We start from the raw sequence: 15,155 nt of genomic DNA, 5'->3' as shown, positions 1-15,155 counted from the left end.
TCAATATTAAAGAGACACGTCCCCCTCAATATTAAAGAGACATGTCCCCCTCAATATTAAAGGGACACGTCCCCCTCGATATTAAAGAGATATGTCCCCCTCGATATTAAAGAGACATGTCCCCCTCGATATTAAAGAGACATGTCCCCCTCAATATTAAAGAGACATGTCCCCCTCGATATTAAAGAGACATGTCCCCCTCAATATTAAAGAGACACGTCCCCCTCAATATTAAAGAGACACGTCCCCCTCGATATTAAAGAGACATGTCCCCCTCAATATTAAAGAGACATGTCCCCCTTGATATTAAAGAGACACGTCCCCCTCAATATTAAAGAGACATGTCCCCCTCAATATTAAAGAGACACGTCCCCCTCGATATTAAAGAGACACGTCCCCCTCGATATTAAAGAGACATGTCCCCCTCAATATTAAGAGACATGTCCCCCTCGATATTAAAGAGACATGTCCCCCTCGATATTAAAGAGACACGTCCCCCTCAATATTAAAGAGACACGTCCCCCTCAATATTAAAGAGACATGTTCCCCTCAATATTAAAGAGACATGTCCCCCTCAATATTAAAGAGACACGTCCCCCTCGATATTAAAGAGACACGTCCCCCTCGATATTAAAGAGACATGTCCCCCTCGATATTAAAGAGACATGTTCCCCTCAATATTAAAGAGACACGTCCCCCTCGATATTAAAGAGACACGTCCCCCTCGATATTAAAGAGACATGTCCCCCTCAATATTAAAGAGACATGTCCCCCTCAATATTAAAGAGACATGTTCCCCTCAATATTAAAGAGACATGTCCCCCTCAATATTAAAGAGACATGTCCCCCTCAATATTAAAGAGACATGTTCCCCTCAATATTAAAGAGACATGTCCCCCTCGATATTAAAGAGACACGTCCCCCTCGATATTAAAGAGACATGTCCCCCTCAATATTAAAGAGACACGTCCCCCTCAATATTAAAGAGACACGTCCCCCTCAATATTAAAGAGACACGTCCCCCTCGATATTAAAGAGACATGTCCCCCTCAATATTAAAGAGACATGTCCCCCTCAATATTAAAGAGACACGTCACCCTCGATATTAAAGAGACATGTCCCCCTCAATATTAAAGAGACACGTCCCCCTCGATATTAAGAGACATGTCCCCCTCGATATTAAAGAGACATGTCCCCCTCAATATTAAAGAGACATGTCCCCCTCAATATTAAAGAGACATGTCCCCCTCAATATTAAAGAGACATGTCCCCCTCAATATTAAAGAGACACGTCCCCCTCGATATTAAAGAGACACGTCCCCCTCGATATTAAAGAGACATGTCCCCCTCAATATTAAAGAGACATGTCCCCCTCAATATTAAAGAGACATGTTCCCCTCAATATTAAGAGACACGTCACCCTCGATATTAAAGAGACATGTCCCCCTCAATATTAAAGAGACACGTCCCCCTCAATATTAAAGAGACACGTCACCCTCGATATTAAAGAGACATGTCCCCCTCAATATTAAAGAGACATGTCCCCCTCGATATTAAGAGACATGTCCCCCTCGATATTAAAGAGACATGTCCCCCTCAATATTAAAGAGACATGTCACCCTCGATATTAAAGAGACATGTCCCCCTCAATATTAAAGAGACACGTCCCCCTCAATATTAAAGAGACATGTCCCCCTCAATATTAAAGAGACATGTCACCCTCGATATTAAAGAGACATGTCCCCCTCAATATTAAAGAGACACGTCCCCCTCAATATTAAAGAGACATGTCCCCCTCGATATTAAAGAGACATGTCCCCCTCAATATTAAAGAGACATGTCCCCCTCGATATTAAGAGACATGTCCCCCTCGATATTAAAGAGACATGTCCCCCTCAATATTAAAGAGACATGTCCCCCTCAATATTAAAGAGACATGTCCCCCTCGATATTAAAGAGACATGTCCCCCTCAATATTAAAGAGACATGTCCCCCTCGATATTAAAGAGACATGTCCCCCTCAATATTAAAGAGACATGTCCCCCTCAATATTAAAGAGACACGTCCCCCTCAATATTAAAGAGACATGTCCCCCTCGATATTAAAGAGACATGTCCCCCTCGATATTAAAGAGACATGTCCCCCTCAATATTAAAGAGACATGTCCCCCTCAATATTAAGAGACATGTCCCCCTCAATATTAAGAGACATGTCCCCCTCGATATTAAAGAGACATGTCCCCCTTGATATTAAAGAGACATGTCCCCCTCGATATTAAGAGACATGTCCCCCTCGATATTAAAGAGACATGTCCCCCTCGATATTAAAGAGACATGTCCCCCTCAATATTAAAGAGACATGTCCCCCTCAATATTAAAGAGACATGTCCCCCTCGATATTAAAGAGACATGTCCCCCTCAATATTAAAGAGACATGTCCCCCTCAATATTAAGAGACATGTCCCCCTCAATATTAAAGAGACATGTCCCCCTCAATATTAAAGAGACATGTCCCCCTCAATATTAAGAGACATGTCCCCCTCAATATTAAAGAGACATGTCCCCCTCGATATTAAAGAGACACGTCCCCCTCGATATTAAAGAGACATGTCCCCCTCGATATTAAAGAGACACGTCCCCCTCGATATTAAAGAGACATGTCCCCCTCGATATTAAGAGACATGTCCCCCTCGATATTAAAGAGACATGTCCCCCTCAATATTAAAGAGACATGTCCCCCTCAATATTAAAGAGACATGTCCCCCTCGATATTAAAGAGACACGTCCCCCTCAATATTAAAGAGACACGTCCCCCTCGATATTAAAGAGACATGTCCCCCTCAATATTAAAGAGACACGTCCCCCTCAATATTAAAGAGACACGTCCCCCTCAATATTAAAGAGACATGTCCCCCTCAATATTAAAGAGACATGTCCCCCTCAATATTAAGAGACATGTCCCCCTCGATATTAAAGAGACATGTCCCCCTCAATATTAAAGAGACACGTCCCCCTCAATATTAAAGAGACATGTCCCCCTCAATATTAAAGAGACACGTCCCCCTCGATATTAAAGAGACACGTCCCCCTCGATATTAAAGAGACATGTCCCCCTCAATATTAAAGAGACATGTTCCCCTCAATATTAAAGAGACATGTCCCCCTCGATATTAAAGAGACACGTCCCTCCCCTCAATATTAAAGAGACATGTCCCCCTCAATATTAAAGAGACACGTCCCCCTCAATATTAAAGAGACATGTCCCCCTCAATATTAAAGAGACATGTCCCCCTCAATATTAAAGAGACATGTCCCCCTCAATATTAAAGAGACATGTCCCCCTCAATATTAAAGAGACATGTCCCCCTCAATATTAAAGAGACACGTCCCCCTCAATATTAAAGAGACATGTCCCCCTCAATATTAAAGAGACATGTCCCCCTCGATATTAAGAGACATGTCCCCCTCAATATTAAAGAGACATGTCCCCCTCGATATTAAAGAGACATGTCCCCCTCAATATTAAAGAGACATGTCCCCCTCAATATTAAAGAGACATGTCCCCCTCGATATTAAAGAGACATGTCCCCCTCGATATTAAAGAGACATGTCCCCCTCAATATTAAAGAGACATGTCCCCCTCAATATTAAAGAGACACGTCCCCCTCAATATTAAAGAGACACGTCCCCCTCAATATTAAAGAGACATGTCCCCCTCAATATTAAAGAGACACGTCCCCCTCGATATTAAGAGACACGTCCCCCTCGATATTAAGAGACATGTCCCCCTCGATATTAAGAGACATGTCCCCCTCGATATTAAGAGACACGTCCCCCTCGATATTAAAGAGACATGTCCCCCTCGATATTAAAGAGACACGTCCCCCTCGATATTAAAGAGACATGTCCCCCTCAATATTAAAGAGACACGTCCCCCTCGATATTAAAGAGACACGTCCCCCTCAATATTAAAGAGACATGTCCCCCTCAATATTAAAGAGACATGTCCCCCTCAATATTAAAGAGACATGTTCCCCTCAATATTAAAGAGACATGTCCCCCTCAATATTAAAGAGACACGTCCCCCTCGATATTAAAGAGACACGTCCCCCTCGATATTAAAGAGACACGTCCCCCTCGATATTAAAGAGACACGTCCCCCTCGATATTAAAGAGACACGTCCCCCTCAATATTAAAGAGACACGTCCCCCTCAATATTAAAGAGACACGTCCCCCTCAATATTAAAGAGACACGTCCCCCTCAATATTAAGAGACATGTCCCCCTCAATATTAAAGAGACATGTCCCCCTTGATATTAAAGAGACATGTCCCCCTCAATATTAAAGAGACATGTCCCCCTCAATATTAAAGAGACATGTCCCCCTCAATATTAAGAGACATGTCCCCCTCAATATTAAAGAGACATGTCCCCCTCAATATTAAGAGACATGTCCCCCTCGATATTAAAGAGACATGTCCCCCTCAATATTAAAGAGACATGTCCCCCTCAATATTAAAGAGACATGTCCCCCTCAATATTAAGAGACATGTCCCCCTCAATATTAAAGAGACATGTCCCCCTCAATATTAAGAGACATGTCCCCCTCGATATTAAAGAGACATGTCCCCCTCGATATTAAAGAGACACGTCCCCCTCGATATTAAAGAGACATGTCCCCCTCAATATTAAAGAGACACGTCCCCCTCGATATTAAAGAGACACGTCCCCCTCAATATTAAAGAGACATGTCCCCCTCAATATTAAAGAGACATGTCCCCCTCAATATTAAAGAGACATGTTCCCCTCAATATTAAAGAGACATGTCCCCCTCAATATTAAAGAGACACGTCCCCCTCGATATTAAAGAGACACGTCCCCCTCGATATTAAAGAGACACGTCCCCCTCGATATTAAAGAGACACGTCCCCCTCGATATTAAAGAGACACGTCCCCCTCAATATTAAAGAGACACGTCCCCCTCAATATTAAAGAGACACGTCCCCCTCAATATTAAAGAGACACGTCCCCCTCAATATTAAGAGACATGTCCCCCTCAATATTAAAGAGACATGTCCCCCTTGATATTAAAGAGACATGTCCCCCTCAATATTAAAGAGACATGTCCCCCTCAATATTAAAGAGACATGTCCCCCTCAATATTAAGAGACATGTCCCCCTCAATATTAAAGAGACATGTCCCCCTCAATATTAAGAGACATGTCCCCCTCGATATTAAAGAGACATGTCCCCCTCAATATTAAAGAGACATGTCCCCCTCAATATTAAAGAGACATGTCCCCCTCAATATTAAGAGACATGTCCCCCTCAATATTAAAGAGACATGTCCCCCTCAATATTAAGAGACATGTCCCCCTCGATATTAAAGAGACATGTCCCCCTCAATATTAAAGAGACATGTCCCCCTCAATATTAAAGAGACATGTCCCCCTCAATATTAAAGAGACATGTCCCCCTCAATATTAAGAGACATGTCCCCCTCAATATTAAAGAGACATGTCCCCCTCAATATTAAGAGACATGTCCCCCTCGATATTAAAGAGACATGTCCCCCTCAATATTAAAGAGACATGTCCCCCTCAATATTAAAGAGACATGTCCCCCTCAATATTAAGAGACATGTCCCCCTCAATATTAAAGAGACATGTCCCCCTCAATATTAAGAGACATGTCCCCCTCGATATTAAAGAGACATGTCCCCCTCAATATTAAAGAGACACGTCACCCTCGATATTAAAGAGACATGTCCCCCTCAATATTAAAGAGACATGTCCCCCTCGATATTAAAGAGACATGTCCCCCTCAATATTAAAGAGACATGTCCCCCTCAATATTAAAGAGACATGTCCCCCTCGATATTAAAGAGACATGTCCCCCTCAATATTAAAGAGACATGTCCCCCTCAATATTAAGAGACATGTCCCCCTCAATATTAAAGAGACATGTCCCCCTCAATATTAAAGAGACATGTCCCCCTCAATATTAAGAGACATGTCCCCCTCAATATTAAAGAGACATGTCCCCCTCAATATTAAGAGACATGTCCCCCTCAATATTAAAGAGACATGTCCCCCTCGATATTAAAGAGACACGTCCCCCTCGATATTAAAGAGACATGTCCCCCTCGATATTAAAGAGACACGTCCCCCTCGATATTAAAGAGACATGTCCCCCTCAATATTAAAGAGACATGTCCCCCTCAATATTAAGAGACATGTCCCCCTCGATATTAAAGAGACATGTCCCCCTCAATATTAAAGAGACATGTCCCCCTCAATATTAAAGAGACATGTCCCCCTCGATATTAAAGAGACACGTCCCCCTCAATATTAAAGAGACACGTCCCCCTCGATATTAAAGAGACATGTCCCCCTCAATATTAAAGAGACATGTCCCCCTCAATATTAAGAGACATGTCCCCCTCGATATTAAAGAGACATGTCCCCCTCAATATTAAAGAGACACGTCCCCCTCAATATTAAAGAGACATGTCCCCCTCAATATTAAAGAGACACGTCCCCCTCGATATTAAAGAGACACGTCCCCCTCGATATTAAAGAGACATGTCCCCCTCAATATTAAAGAGACATGTTCCCCTCAATATTAAAGAGACATGTCCCCCTCGATATTAAAGAGACACGTCCCTCCCCTCAATATTAAAGAGACATGTCCCCCTCAATATTAAAGAGACACGTCCCCCTCAATATTAAAGAGACATGTCCCCCTCAATATTAAAGAGATATGTCCCCCTCAATATTAAAGAGACATGTCCCCCTCAATATTAAAGAGACATGTCCCCCTCGATATTAAAGAGACATGTCCCCCTCAATATTAAAGAGACATGTCCCCCTCGATATTAAAGAGACATGTCCCCCTCAATATTAAAGAGACATGTCCCCCTCAATATTAAAGAGACACGTCCCCCTCGATATTAAAGAGACATGTCCCCCTCAATATTAAAGAGACATGTCCCCCTCGATATTAAAGAGACATGTCCCCCTCAATATTAAAGAGACATGTCCCCCTCAATATTAAAGAGACATGTCCCCCTCAATATTAAAGAGACATGTCCCCCTCGATATTAAGAGACACGTCCCCCTCAATATTAAAGAGACACGTCCCCCTCGATATTAAAGAGACATGTCCCCCTCAATATTAAAGAGACATGTCCCCCTCAATATTAAAGAGACACGTCCCCCTCGATATTAAGAGACACGTCCCCCTCGATATTAAGAGACATGTCCCCCTCGATATTAAGAGACATGTCCCCCTCAATATTAAGAGACATGTCCGCCTCAATATTAAGAAGAGGTAAATGTGTCCCCCTCAGAATATATAGCTAAGTACTATTTTGTAAGAGGTAAAAGAAAATAAGGGGGTCAAAACATTTATATATCCTTCGTACCTGTAACAATAGAATAAATATTTGAAAGCAATACAGAATGCCTGAGAGCCTTATTATGTTCCATTACATTTGTGTCAGCGGGTACCTGGATGTCATCTTTTCCTTTACATAAGGACATTCCACCACAAATTGGTGCAGAAAAGGCACAAATTGGTGCAGAAAAGTTCACCAGAAAGCAGGAAATGAAGTGTTTGACGCTCAAGATTTCCTGGGGAAGGACGCCCAGACGCCGCTTAACCCTTTCACTACCACACTACAGAAGGTTAAAGCGTCCCCCCAATGCTTAAAGGAACACTCCACCAAAAAGAAAATAAAGCTGATGCTATGCTCATGATCTCACACATATCACAAAACTATGAACCGTTTCATTTGATTTGAAAGGTAAGATGTGTGTTGATGTCATTATGATGGATATTATTCCAGGAAGTAATAAATACAGTGAAAAGATGGAAATGAAATAAAAATCTATATCAGAGCTTTTGCATAAACCTTTAATCACTCACCATGGCCTTGATATTATTTAATTTTCATCGTTTCACTGAGATGCACTCAGGGGGCAGCAGTGGCCTGAAGATTAGAGAAGCGGGCTTGTGATTGTAAAGTCACCGGTTCAATCCCTGGACCAGCAGGAAATCCCTCGACCACTACGCTGCCACTGAAGTGCCCTTACCCTAGGTGTGTGTGTGTGTGTGACCCTCCCTCTCCCTGCAACTACTTACCCAGGCTGATTCATGTAAACATGAAAGTGTTCTTCTTAGTCAACTTGCCTGGCTAAGTAAGGGTTTAGAAATGGCTTCCTGGGGGCGGCTAAGTGGCGCAGTGGGCAAGGCGCTCGCCACTAGTGCAGGAGATGCTGGGTTCGAGCCCAGCTCTCTGCGTTGCTACCAGCTTGGCTGGTCGTTCATACTAACACAATTGGCAGTGTTAGGGGTGGGAAAGCTGGTGGGTAGGTCCTGGTCGTTGTACTCCTACAGTTCGGTCGGGGCGCCTGCTCAGCGAGAAAAGGATCTAAGGGGGGTAGTGTGATCCTTCCACATGTTACACCCTCTCAGTGAGAGTCCGCGCTGCCAGGTGAAAAGAAGCGGTTGATTGGCTACACGTGTGTCGGAGGAAGCATGTGATAGCCTCCACTCTCCCAGACCGACCGTAGGGGTGTAAGTGCGCAGCGACCAGGAAGGGGATTGGGAATTGGCATAACGACTAACATTGGGGTGGGAGAAAAACGGAGGAAAAGGAGGGGGGGAAAATATCAAAAAAATTAAAATGGCTTCCTGGAATAAAATGCATCTTAATTACAACTAGAAAGGTTCTCCACCAGGCGGCAGCCACCCATTTATTTCCTAGTAGCCTGCACATTGGGCGGGGCTTAAGTGTAAGGGGGCGGGGCAAACATAGACCAATGAAAGCAGATCTCCCCGCATTATCCCTATTGCACTATTATACACACTATTCCACGATTACACTGTTGCACATTATTATACTATTACATTACTACACACTATTACAATATGAAACACTATTACAAACTATTACACTATCACACACTATTACACATCAAAATGATTACACAGTATTCCAGTACTCTACAATTACAGTATTACACAATATTACACTATTGGGTGGAATAAACCTTAAAAACGATTTGAGTGGAATAAACTTTAAAAACTATTTGGGGACTTATTTCAATGGACTAATTCATTAATTAATATTTGAAATGCATAGATATATCAACAACAATCAGAAACCAGCCGACAGTGGCTCAGGAGGTAGAGCAGTCCAGTCATCTGGTAATCCGGAGGTTCCCGGTTAGATTCCCGCTCCTCCTGGGCAGCGTGTCGAAGTGTCCTTGAGCAAGACACTTAACCCCTAACTTCTTCCGATGTGCATGGTTGTCTCTGCCATCGGTGTGAATGTGTGAGTGAATGGGTCAAATGTGAGGAACAAATTGTAAAGTGCTTTGGATAAAAGAGCTATATAAATGCACCATTTACCTGATTACCAGCAAACCCTTGTAGTGATTGATTGATTGATTTTATTGATGGATCAAAAACACACAACAAGGATCCAAAGGATAACATGAGACAGAGTAAGACCCTTATTTCCGTCATGGTCCCAGGGCTGTTAGGCCACAACAAAAAACGAACATGACAATGACAAAAAACACAAAACACATACATTTAAAGCAATAGAAAACTAACCTATAGCTAAAATTGTATATCACACAATAACTAAAAACAGTTGGAATCCCATTCTTAGTATAGGGGGCTATTCCTCTACTCTGTCCATGAGCCACTTCCTGACGTTCCTCTTGAAGCTGTGGAGGTACGAGCTCTGCTTGATGGGGATAGGCAGCTTGTTCCTCTTGAAGCTGTGGAGGTACGAGCTCTGCTTGATGGGGATAGGCAGCTTGTTCCTCTTGAAGCTGTGGAGGTACGAGCTCTGCTTGATGGGGATAGGCAGCTTGTTCCTCTTGAAGCTGTGGAGGTACGAGCTCTGCTTGATGGAGATAGGCAGCTTGTTCCTCTTGAAGCTGTGGAGGTACGAGCTCTGCTTGATGGGGATAGGCAGCTTGTTCCTCTTGAAGCTGTGGAGGTACGAGCTCTGCTTGATGGGGATAGGCAGCTTGTTCCTCTTGAAGCTGTGGAGGTACGAGCTCTGCTTGATGGGGATAGGCAGCTTGTTCCTCTTGAAGCTGTGGAGGTACGAGCTCTGCTTGATGGGGATAGGCAGCTTGTTCCTCTTGAAGCTGTGGAGGTACGAGCTCTGCTTGATGGGGATAGGCAGCTTGTTCCTCTTGAAGCTGTGGAGGTACGAGCTCTGCTTGATGGGGATAGGCAGCTTGTTCCTCTTGAAGCTGTGGAGGTACGAGCTCTGCTTGATGGGGATAGGCAGCTTGTTCCTCTTGAAGCTGTGGAGGTACGAGCTCTGCTTGATGGGGATAGGACGTTCCTCTTGAAGCTGTGGAGGTACGAGCTCTGCTTGATGGAGATAGGCAGCTTGTTCCTCTTGAAGCTGTGGAGGTACGAGCTCTGCTTGATGGTGATAGGCAGCTTGTTCCTCTTGAAGCTGTGGAGGTACGAGCTCTGCTTGATGGGGATAGGACGTTCCTCTTGAAGCTGTGGAGGTACGAGCTCTGCTTGATGGAGATAGGCAGCTTGTTCCTCTTGAAGCTGTGGAGGTACGAGCTCTGCTTGATGGAGATAGGCAGCTTGTTCCTCTTGAAGCTGTGGAGGTACGAGCTCTGCTTGATGGGGATAGGCAGCTTGTTCCTCTTGAAGCTGTGGAGGTACGAGCTCTGCTTGATGGGGATAGGCAGCTTGTTCCTCTTGAAGCTGTGGAGGTACGAGCTCTGCTTGATGGGGATAGGCAGCTTGTTCCTCTTGAAGCTGTGGAGGTACGAGCTCTGCTTGATGGGGATAGGCAGCTTGTTCCTCTTGAAGCTGTGGAGGTACGAGCTCTGCTTGATGGGGATAGGCAGCTTGTTCCTCTTGAAGCTGTGGAGGTACGAGCTCTGCTTGATGGTGATAGGCAGCTTGTTCCTCTTGAAGCTGTGGAGGTACGAGCTCTGCTTGATGGGGATAGGACGTTCCTCTTGAAGCTGTGGAGGTACGAGCTCTGCTTGATGGAGATAGGCAGCTTGTTCCTCTTGAAGCTGTGGAGGTACGAGCTCTGCTTGATGGAGATAGGCAGCTTGTTCCTCTTGAAGCTGTGGAGGTACGAGCTCTGCTTGATGGGGATAGGCAGCTTGTTCCTCTTGAAGCTGTGGAGGTACGAGCTCTGCTTGATGGGGATAGGCAGCTTGTTCCTCTTGAAGCTGTGGAGGTACGAGCTCTGCTTGATGGGGATAGGCAGCTCGTTCCTCTTGAAGCTGTGGAGGTACGAGCTCTGCTTGATGGGGATAGGCAGCTTGTTCCTCTTGAAGCTGTGGAGATACGAGCTCTGCTTGATGGGGATAGGACGTTCCTCTTGAAGCTGTGGAGCACGAGCTCTGCTTGATGGGGATAGGACGTTCCTCTTGAAGCTGTGGAGGTACGAGCTCTGCTTGATGGGGATAGGACGTTCCTCTTGAAGCTGTGCATGGAGGCACAAAAAAGGCTGTTTCGCCTTTTTCACCACAATCTATGTGTTGACCATGTCAGGTCCTCTGTGATATGGACTCCCAGGTACTTAAACTGCTCACCCTGTCCACGATCTCCACAGTGGCATGTGTCCCCTGCTGTATTCCCCTAAAATCCACGATCAGCTCTTTGGTTTTACCAATGTTCACCAGCGTGCCAGTTCATCAACCTCCTCCCTATGTGGGTGCGGAGGCCAAGACCCATACCCATACCAACTTACCACCCTCTTGTGTTCAAAAGGTGTAACTTTATCCTGAATATGTATTTCAATAGACAAAATGTATTTCAATCTAAATTAATTCAAATAAAATACTCATCGTTGATCGATTTGAAAAATATTCCAGCCTATGTGCCAAGTTTCATCCAGCACTGCGAGATTTGCTCCGGGTAGACACATAGCTGCTTGCTTTGCCTGGTGAAGATAATGACATCACACATCTTACCTCTTTAACTCAATAACTCTCAAGCCTAATTATTTTGTACAAGACAGTTGAACGTTTTAGGGTATTGTCATTGTGAGATTATGGGAATAATGAATTTGCTTTATATTGTGTTTTCTGTTATACAGATGTTTGTATGAAATGTATACAATTGTATACAAGTGTTCATCATAAGCCTGTTCTTGTTCTTGCTCTTAATTAAATTTATCTCGATTTTAGCCTCTCTTAGATTTTTTGTTGAGTTACTTGTCTTGTATTTGTCTGGAACTTATTTGTTGCGTTTGTTGTTTGGTGTCTCAATGAGATTTTACCTGTATAAATAAAGGTTTGAAATTAAATTAAATAAACTTAAAGGAACACCCTAACATTTTGAGAAATAAACATTATGCCATATTTCCCAGAATTGAATCTCTGTGCTTCAGTTTTGGAGTTGTTGGAGTTGTATTTCTCCACTTTTGACGATGCTATGCTAGCTACTTCCAGTCCTTGTGCTATTAGCATACACCTGGACCTCTCTCTGGGGTTACTGGACACACAGAGATGAAACTGACATCAATCTTCTTGTCTGTCTCTGGGGGAAGATGGGGGAAAGATGGGCAAGATAATATCCATGAAAAAGAGGCACTCTACCTGAACAAAGGCGCTTTACAACTACCCAAAATAATGGAGTATACCATTTTCTATCCCCCCAAATCTCTGCAGGGTCCTGGCTGTGAGTATTACAGCATATGTCCAGGTCACAAAGTTAAAGGCCCATGTATATCTTATTTAAGAACTTCATTAACTCAGAGTAGGTATGATGTCAGTTCTACAGTCCTGTGAGTATTTATAGTGAATGGAGCTCTTAAATGCACCCATGGCTGCCTGGCACAACTCCTTGGCAGCTGGGTTGCTGTTTGTATCACACCATTTGGGATGATTTGACTTGCTTTCCCCTGACACTCTTGTTTGGGAGTTTTACTGTTATATAACCCAGAGGTAAATACGTTTCTGCCAGCGATGGCCACCATGAGACCACATGATTTATAATTTAGTTAATTTATTGATCTAAGTTAAATGTATAGCCTACCTATTATATAGAACATAACGAATACTCTTAATAAAAGTGGCAGGTGGCGTTTTCTCTAAACGCAATAAGTCACCCATATAGCATCCTCCTAAATGTCAATGAGATGATGGACTGGCTCGGCTGATAAATTATATTCCTAAATTTCCTGTAGATGCTATCCTGCTTCTCCGGAAGGAGCGGACAAGACATCGCAGCATCATATTAGTTTGATGTGTACTGTACCTCCTCCCACCAGCGCGCCACCAGCAGCCAGGCGGCAGTCTGCACACAGCAAGCAGCCTCTCCACGGGACGCGCTCAGCACACACTGGATTGACCGTCCGAAGCTGCGCACCGGGAAATTGGCTTATACGCAGAATTATTTACTCTTTTTCCTCCCCCTCTCCATGTAGAGGCACCGTTTTGCATTTTCATTCAGAAACTTTCACTTATGGTTCGCGAATATGGGTCCAACTTTAGGTTTCTCTCCGGGAAACATCCTTTTTATCCTTCTGCTGTGGTGTAAAGGTAAGGGACATCTTCGATTGGACTATACAGTGAACTACGACGGGCGCAATATAACGTGGTGGGAAATAACTTTTAACCTATTTTGCAAAGAGGCATTTTTTCAAACGTAACTGCAGCTGATATTTATTTATTACCTCTACAGATTATACTCAAGATAATTTAATTAACTTCCTCAATTAATTAATCAACCAACTTAATTGATTGATCCTCCTCTTAAAAACGGAATCAAAGAAAAGTTCAATTAGATTCTGCGTCGCGGTTTGGACCATTGCAGCTCTTTTCGGGGCGGCGAGCCTCCAGACATCACCTCAGCATCATGGCCATCGCTAGACGGAGTGGAGTGGAGAGCTGGAATTGCTCCCACAGGCCTATTATTCATAATGGCAATCACATGTATTATGCCAGCGATGCACAACACGAGCTATAATAAGTGTGTTGGTTGGATAAAAAGTTAATGAGGCTTTGGCAAATTGGCTATATGAGAAAACCGTGTCTAAGAGATACTGAATAATCATACATAACCTGAGATAAAATGAGATATTCCTTTATTAATCCTCGTAAAAACCAATTAAATGTTGGATTACAACAAATCTGATTGATCAACATGGTTGGGTAACCTTGTCAGCTTGAATTTATTTATAGCAACGATAAAAAATAAATAAAAAATAAAAAAGCAACATTACTGAAGTTGAATAAGTATAACGGCTCTTTAAAAACGATATCTGTGGGTCTATGGTCCATGCTGCAAAAGTGTACTTATTCAATGCAGTGTAGTATACATAATGTTCCTCTGATGTTATGTGTGGAATGGCACATGGTCTTCTAGACTAAAATGCATATAGCTATATCATAATATTATAATCCCATTCACAATCCCACTGCCCAACTGTACCAACACTCTCCCACCCATGCGGTCTATATTTAAAGCATCAACCATTGCTCAGGAGTGTGTAAACGGCAGTGTGTGTGTGTGTGTGTGTGTGTGTGTGTGTGTGTGTGTGTTTGTGTGTGTGTGTGCAGCAAGCATGTGAAATGGCTGTACCGACAGACCATTGTATGGAATTCCACGGTGATTTGTTATCGGAGTCGTCTGTTTCTAAATGAGATTCCTATTTCATTAGTTCTGTTTATCATGGACCTATAAATGGCAGATTATCATTGATAGATTTTGTAAGGAATTTAGCTACAGTGCGTGTGTGTGTGTGTGTGTCTGTGTGTGTGTGTGACGTGTGTGTGTGTGTGTGTGTGTGTGTGTGTGTGTGTGTCTGTGTGTGTGTGTGACGTGTGTGTGTGTGTGTGTGTGTGTGTGTGTGCGTGCGTGCGTGCGTGCGTGCGTGCGTGCGTGCGTGCATGCGTGCGTGCGTGTGTGTAAGTGTGTGGGTGTGTGTGTGTGTGTGTGTGGGGGGGGGGGGTCATAAATTATAGACTTTATTGTCAGTGCTATTTCATGTACCCAAAAGTTGTCTCACCAATAAGCTACAGCCTACAGCATATAGTCCGACGTAACCACCCAAGGGGGCAGTTGTAGGCAGTGGTGGTGTTAAGATGATTAATGAAATATTTTATAGCATGCATGTAATGTTCTTTGTTGATTTTT

General features: G+C 43.5%; 1 protein-coding gene across 1 annotated transcript in view; it reads left to right on the top strand.

Annotated features, from left to right (window-relative positions):
- The first annotated feature begins 13,450 nt into the window (after nucleotides 1–13,450).
- ret (ret proto-oncogene receptor tyrosine kinase) overlaps nucleotides 13,451–15,155 on the top strand; it is a 57,828-nt gene continuing 56,123 nt past the window's right edge. Inside the window, exon 1 of the mRNA XM_084321053.1 lies at nucleotides 13,451–13,558. Coding sequence (XP_084177179.1) covers nucleotides 13,495–13,558 — 64 coding nt within the window. The 5' untranslated portion in view covers nucleotides 13,451–13,494. The remainder of the gene's footprint in view (nucleotides 13,559–15,155) is intronic.

The sequence above is a fragment of the Notolepis coatsorum genome (genome assembly GCF_963971535.1).
Source record: "Notolepis coatsorum genome assembly, chromosome: 9".
Taxonomy (NCBI): Eukaryota; Metazoa; Chordata; class Actinopteri; order Aulopiformes; family Paralepididae; genus Notolepis; species Notolepis coatsorum.
This window is presented reverse-complemented; position numbering and strand designations above follow the sequence as displayed.